At 39.3% G+C, this 7824-nt stretch overlaps 1 protein-coding gene across 1 annotated transcript in view; it reads left to right on the top strand.

Moving 5' to 3' along the window:
• The window catches only part of ARHGEF10 (Rho guanine nucleotide exchange factor 10), a 143890-nt gene that overhangs the window by 79517 nt on the left and 56549 nt on the right, over positions 1–7824 (top strand). The window contains exons 15-18 of the mRNA XM_018575060.1: positions 2177–2266; positions 3036–3206; positions 4402–4547; positions 6299–6471. Coding sequence (XP_018430562.1) covers positions 2177–2266; positions 3036–3206; positions 4402–4547; positions 6299–6471 — 580 coding nt within the window. The remainder of the gene's footprint in view (positions 1–2176; positions 2267–3035; positions 3207–4401; positions 4548–6298; positions 6472–7824) is intronic.

Genomic DNA, 7824 nt, shown 5'->3' with positions numbered 1-7824 from the left:
TGGGGGCGGCGGTTGGTGTGGGGGGGGGGGGGGGGGGGGGGGGGTTGGGTACCAACATCCCATGTGAGCTTATATGACTGTTAAGGTGCCATACATGGATATTACATATATTTCAAACATTTGTAAGTCAGAGGGTTTAAATCCATTTTGGGTGCTTAATGCTTTTTATGGACATCTTAGAGAAACATGGAGACTAATGTATAAAAGCAGTAATGTGCCTGCTTCAAGCAATCACTCCCATGCATCATGGAACTGGAGGTAGATCCACAAGGGACATAGGGAGACATGAGATGTCCCAGGCATTTACTTTTACTCTTCACTTATCATCCACAATAATTCAAATAGAAAGGTTAGCTAGTCTTCTGTTCTCAGAGGTGAGAAGTAGATTGTAGGTGAGGCTGGCAATCCAATTGCAAACCACAAGATATTGTACTAACTTAAAAAATAATGTCCCTACTGTCTAGACTGCAACTGAAAGCCCCATATAAAACCACTTCACTATATCCTATGAATTAAAAAAATGAATTATTGTGCTGGTAATTCCAGTTTAGGTGTACCCTCTGCTCATATAGTCCCTTTGCCCTTGGGCAATGTAAAGTGGAGATCTTCCTCCCAGTTTTGCAGGAGGAGGTCAGCGTTAAGGAAGTCCGATAGAATATTAAAAGCAATGATATGTGCTTGCTGCATATGCTGATGATCAAAGCTAGATAATTGATCTGGCTTTTCAGATCAATTTCAGCATTCGTGCCTATAGGTAATCTAAGGACTTCAAGCTTTTGGCAGCTTACTTGGAAGAATAAAGCTGTATTTTAACAAGAAATTGGGCCCCATAGATTTCTTACTGTACAAATGGTATAATTGTACATTTGAACAGATTGTGCTTTTCATGCCTGAACATTAAACATGAGCATCTAAAAGTAGAACAGTTCTTTGGCTTCTCAATTCTGAAATGAAATGTACATCTTCAAATTTGTCTTTACAGCGAGGTTACATCTGTTCTCTTGCAATTTTATGGTTACTGGTAATTGCCTGGGATACTAAGTCTTGCTTTCTGTCTTTTTAATGGGGATTCATTCAGCATTGTATAAAAATCAGTTTTATTGTATGTTAAGGGTAAATACAAATAGTTAGTGCAGTATTTTGTAATGACTGTCAAGAAAAAGCATGCTTGGTGCTCTTCTATAGGATAAAAAAATAAACTGTTGTTCTTTTTAAGTTTGTTTATTACAGCTTAATAGTGCTTCACTGTGTTTTAAATATGAATCATTGATTAAAAAAAGGGTTTACCCGTGTGCCTGAGCTTCACAAACCAATTGTTGCTGAGCTAGAACCATTGTAGTCCTATAACCCTGTGAGATTAATGTAGCTCTGTAACCCTTTCCTACATGTACACATGCAGAGCTCACTAGATCCCTCTATATGCTTGTCAATGGCATCAATGCAAATAGGTCAACAGTCTGCATAGAGCCTTGTAATTCGATGCGTCTGAAGGAAGAATTGCCCATAGCAGTCCAATTATGTATTTTATTCTGTGTAATATGGCAACCTAAATGGTTCTTCAACCAGAGACTTTTTTTCCATGGACATTTGGAGTAAAATAACTTCTAAACTGCCGGTTTTAAGAGCTAAGTGCAGAATACATGGAGGATGCTACGGAGATAGTTGGGTGAGTCTTATACAGTATCACATTTAAAGGTGGATAGGTAAAGAGTCTATACCAAAAAACACCTGACTACCTATCTTCGGTCTCACCACACGAGCCAGAAAGTTGCCCCCTCCTTTCTTTTTTTTTGATGCCTGTATGGCTAAACAATTAGTTGATTGTGTTTTTCACAGTTTTGAAATGACCGTGTTGGTTTATAATTGCAAAGATTGTATTATGTATACCCCTCCCTTTTTCCTGCACTGTCCTTTATGTACGGTGTAAGCTATAAACATTGAAAAATAAAGAATTTATTAAAAAAAAAAAAAAAAGAGTCTATACCAAAGCTCAGGACAGCCCACTAACACTGCAGTCTGCCAAATATCATTGTGTCAGGTTCCTAGTTTGGGTCTGCCTGTGGGAGACCATGCATGCTACTTATGTGTTATGTGTTTACAGCATTAGTCCAATATCCTGTTACATCTTCTGTTCTGTTACTCCAATTGATCAGCATGTGCCCTTGTGTTGTCACAGAACCAGGATTCCAGCCCTGACCGCATTACCCTGTACGGTTTGATGATGAAGGCAATCCAGCGCTTTCCCCAGTTCATCCTCTTGCTACAGGTGAATGATCTTGTTCTTTTGTAGACATGTTAGAATATGTACATTCTAGTATGCTTCAGTAAAACTGTATAAGAAGTACGTCAATGTACATGACTAAAAGGGATATATGGTAAAGTACGGATTCACTGCATTGTTTTACTTTACTTATAGATTTATCCAATCCTCAGGAAATCTGTATAACAGACCCTTGACTAGCAGGATATGACTTTTTTGATGTTATAATTGAAACAAATGATCAAAATGTTATCTTTCACAGTAAATCTGTATTGCTGCTCAATAAATGGCTATTTTTAACTTCATAAGGACTTGTGATGAAGGATATGTTTAATACTTTCAATGAAACTGCTCACTCACTGGTTCTGGCCATTACAGACAATAACACTTTTTTAAGGTTCCAGTGCCATTACCTACAATGGCCCTGTCCCCTCATGTATCAAGTGTAACATGCATTTAACAATTTCAAAGAGTAACAATAATTCACAAAGAGATTTGTATAAACTAAACATTTACAAAATAGTAAAACTCCTAGAGTAGCAATGTAAATGTCATCTTTCTTTGTGAGTGACTAATATAATAATTGTTGCATGCAAGGAATGGATGGTGTGTTAACATGTTTAAACAGCATCAACATGCCAAATCTATTCTTGTATGATGTTTTCTGTACATTTAGGAATACAATTCCATACTGTGTGTAAATATTGCTTTACTTTGTGCTATTTTATGATGTATGTATTTATTGCTTTCCTGTGGTCTTGGCTCTGCTCTGCAGGATATGTTGAAAAATACAGTAAAGGGTCACCCTGACCGGCTTCCTCTACAGATGGCTCTTACAGAGCTGGAAACATTAGCAGACAAACTCAACGAGAGGAAGCGGGATGCAGATCAGCGCTGTGAAATCAAACAGATTGCCAAAGCAATAAATGAAAGGTATCTGAATAAGGTTAGTAAGCTAAGCTTTTTTCTTAAATAAATAACTGACCACATGCTTCTTAGCCTTACACTGATTTTTTTTTTAGTCATAATTTTCAGTTAAAAGAAAATCTGTGGCAGATTTTCTTTTAATCTGCCACACTTTTAGAATTCCAAATTTAATAGAAATATTGAAGTCAAAATCTTAACCTGATCCATTGTATTTATCCCTTTAAAAACAAATACATTTGATATACACTATATGGCCAGAAATATGTGGACCCCTGGCAATCACACCTACCTATGTGGCCAGAAGACGCCACCAAATTGAATTCAGGTGTTTTAGTGAAGGGTATTGTTAAATCTACAGTGTAAAAGGGCATTTTAGCCAATTGTGCTCTTCCAACTTTGTGGCGTCAGTTTGATGAAGACCCTTTTTTGTTCCAGAATGACTGTGTCACTATGCACAAAGCCAGCTCCATAAAGACATAGTTTGATGAAACTTGACTTGCCAGCATAAACCCCTGATCTAAATGCTACTGAAACCCTTTGGAACTAATTATAACGTTGATTATGAGCCAGGTCTCCAACATTAGCTCTTTTGGCTGAATGGAACCAATATCTTACAAACACAAGGCAACATCTTGTAGAAAACCTAACCAGAAGAGTGAAGGCTGTTATCGCTGCAGAGGGTTGGCATTTCCATTTACTGCCCATGGTGTTTAAATGGGATGCCCAACACGCTCACATAGTGATGTGTGATGGTCAGGTTTTCACAAACTTTTGGCCACATAGTGTACCACACACAGTATGGCTCCATTATACCTAATTGAAAGTGATACAGCTTGTCCATTTACTTCCTGTTTAGAGCTAAAAGTACAGTGGAAGCCGCTGCTCGTTTAATACAAGTGATCTATTCAGATCACTTGTATTAAAACCGAGCCGGATAGGAGCTCACCAGAGAGCTCCTAGAGCAGACGAAGAACATCAGTGGCGCTGTAATCACAGCGCCACCTGTCTCAGCTGTCACTTACTGCAGCTTCTGTCACAGCTTCTGTCACAGAAACTGTGATAGAAACTGCCTGTGTCCTATGTACCGGTGCGCCTTATGGAGCGCAAAATACGGTAAGTATTTATGCTTTCAGCATTTCATTTTAACTTCCAAACATTTATTTCCCCATAATAATCTTAAAAAATGTGATTTTTTTCCCCCCCCCAAAATTTAGCTCCTCAGCAATGGAAATAGATATCTAATTCGAACAGATGATATGGTAGAAACCGTGTACAACGAGAAAGGTGAAATCCTGAAAATGAAGCAGAGGCGTCTATTCATGCTGAATGATGTGCTGATGTGTACCACTACTAGTAACAGGTAGGAGCAGCAAACACAGGAAAAATATGCCCTTTTATGCTGCAAGAAAGTGTGATATGCGTTCTGTTTCATAGCCGCCGTCTTATCACGGCATCGCTGACTCCATATTTACACCTTTTGAAATATCGATGGCAATAAAATTAGGTGCTTTATACATGTATAGCGCTTGAGAACATCTGCTGTACTTTTTCTCCCTAAGCATTGTTAGCTGTTAGAATAAATTGAAAGCTGAAATATAAGTGGTCAGCAGATGGCAGAAGAGAAGCATCTGCCTGATCAGTGATCTGCTGAGAGATGAATGTTACCTAAGTGAAGGCTGCCTTCCTCTGTCATGAAATAATGACAGTCCCCAAAAAAAAATATCTGCTTCACATTTTCTCTTTTGTGTACACATCAGGAACCGAACAATGAGGCTTTCCACACATGGACTTACATGGTTATGAAAAGTCAGAGTAAGTTGGGCTAAAAGGACAATAAATAACAGCTGGCAATTAGATCATAGGGAGACGAGTTTTTCCCTTTTTCCATAACACACACATAGCATAGCTAATTTTATATGGATAAAAATAAAATGGACTTAAAGAAAAACACCACCAAGTGGCTCAGCACTGTTTGATTCAAAGCCCTGTAAATTCTTGTTACAGTATTCTCCTTCCATTGCTCCGGTCAGTGGGACTGGGGCTGATTTCTGGCAGGCTGGTGTTTCATGAGGATAGTAATCCATTGAGCTTATGAAATGTGCTAAGTATCCAGGTATCCCATCAGTGTGTATTGGTATGTCTCTGATGGGGATCTGGGGGACTCAGTGCCATATTGTATGCTATAAAAATACCAGCTTTAAAGGCACAGTTCACCTTTTACAGTAAATGCACACACTTTTATAAAAGAAAAAGTGTGCATTATGCTTTTAAAATGGAGCCTGTATAGCATTGCAATCGTGATCTGTGGCTCACGGGTGCAATGATCAGTCTCCTGCAGGCTCTTCTTCCCAGTCCCTGTCCGTACGGAGGTATGGACTTTCAGTCACAGGGCTTGGAGGAAGTATGAGTGAAGTACAACTGCGGTGACATCGCTGCACTTGTATTCCATTAAGAACTACAAGTCCCTCTGCCGTGGTGCTAGCCTCTCCATTCACAGATCCTGTCAAAGGATGTGCGAATGGATTGCGTCTGTGTGCTGGGCCATATTCAGAAGATGCCTGGATGCTGTGGGAAGAAGAACCCCATGATTCATCTTGGTCCTCGGAAGCCGAGGCAGGCAGCCAGCCCCCCGATGATGAGCATCAGGTCTGCTCGGTGGCTGTTGTGTGTCACTGCTTCTGCAGTCTTCTGGGATATATTATAGGGCTATCCTAGGAGGCTGCAGGATCGGGGACACCTCATCCTCACCTGGGTGAGCATTATGGCAGGGGGCCAGAGCAAAAAAAAGAAAACCTAAAAAAAAGACCTTTTAATTGTTGTGTGTGTGTCTCACACCCATAGCTTTGCAATCAGTGTCCATCTGCTTGAATATCTCTGGCTCTAATACATCATTACTTTAAATATCTTATTAATATTTTGACATTTTACATAAATCTACTTCACGGTTATTAAAACACGTTAATCTTAGAAAAGCTTGTAAATTCTGTTGAGGGTTCCTCTAAAACAGCACTAAATGCTGGCTGTGTTTAATGAACTGTGATTTACCACATGCAAAGAATTTCTATCCAGTGTGACAATTTCTTATTAAATCCACATTTTTGTTTGTCCTAGATCTTCTAATGAAGGCAGCAACATTGTAACAGAAAGTCAGAAATACTTATTGAAATGGAGTGTGCCTCTCGGTAATGTAGAGGTTATTGAATATGGGGAAAGTGAGGAGCAGGGAAATCAGTCTCGATTTTCTTCTGTACATGCATCTGAAAAGGTTGTTTGTGCCAAACCAAGTAAGTGTACATAATACCTTTTTAGTAGACAAAAATGCACCCTGTGCAGTATCACCACCAGCATTGTTATTCATGTTATAAATGCTATGAATTGGTATTAGTAAGAACATTTGCAAATGTTGAAAGTGTTTTTTATTGGACAGAGATTTCCTGGGAGTGATAAGGGAATGAGGCATTACAGACTGTATGATATATATGTATTAGTAGAACATTTGTCATTGTGGGGATAAATGTTGCAGCAGCATATGGAAAGAAAAGCAATGCCCAAACGTTCTTGCTGAGAGATCTTCCTGTGTATGGCTTCATCCCAGCTGTCCATATTAAAGGAGAACTATGAGGTGAATGATTTTCACTCAACCTCATAGTTCCAGCTGACGGGAGGAACGAACGGGGGAGGGGCGGGTACAGCTGGCTCTGCCTCTAGATAGGCAGAGCCAGCTGTCAATCACGCAGCTGGGTGGATCTCCACAGTAATGTCGGGATCCTCCCCGGCTGCGGTGGTCTCAGTATACCGCGCACTGTAGCTCGCCATATACTGAGCTTTGGGTCACGGGAGGATGCTAGTTTATGTCCTCCCGTGACACTGAGGAGAACTAAGGGGAAAAACACTTACCCCATAGTTCTCCTATTAACCCTTTCCCTGCCAAGCCCTCCGGAACATTTTTCAATTCAGCTTGCCAAGCCATTTTCGCAATTTTTCCAATTGATTTTATTTTCAACTGCTGCGTTGCTAGTGTTTGTAAAAGACCCCCCAAACCATATATTTTCTGAAAGTGCAGGCCCGGTAGAATAAAAAGATGGTGATACTAAATTTGTAGGCCCTGCTATAATTGCGCAAATGTTTCTCAAGTTAATATTAAACCGATAAAAATACACAATTCAATTGATAAAACATACTAAAATCAGTATCCGTGCACAAAAATAAATATTTTCTGACTAAATCTAAAAGATAAAACTGTATTGAGTTAATAAATAACAAATATTTGCACATTTGAAATTGCGCCTTTTTGCGAAAAGGTAAAAAAATGAATGTACGCAAAACTGTAAAAAAGCGACTTATGTTAAAAATAGTTTTTACACAGTGTTGGTGTTGTGATAAAATGATACAGGCGTATATTCAATTGCAGCACCAGATATCACAACGCACGACAATGTGTCACATAGCTTTTCGATGCGCTGCCACAGTTAATTTAATGGGTTTTTTTTTAAGAAAAAAAAGAAATGAAACAAATCATGCACTGCGATGCGTTTTAAAATTGCACTGCAGCGCATGTGCATGGCGTACACCAGAATATGTGTATGTTATGTGGGGCGAGGGAGGGGTTTTGGTTTTTTTTTTATTCGTTTTTTTAC

The sequence above is a fragment of the Nanorana parkeri genome, unplaced genomic scaffold (assembly GCF_000935625.1).
Source record: "Nanorana parkeri isolate BGI_ZX_2015 unplaced genomic scaffold, ASM93562v1 scaffold51, whole genome shotgun sequence".
NCBI classification, from domain to species: Eukaryota; Metazoa; Chordata; class Amphibia; order Anura; family Dicroglossidae; genus Nanorana; species Nanorana parkeri.
The sequence above is the reverse complement of the archived record's forward strand: the minus strand, read 5'-3'. Positions and strand labels throughout refer to the sequence as shown.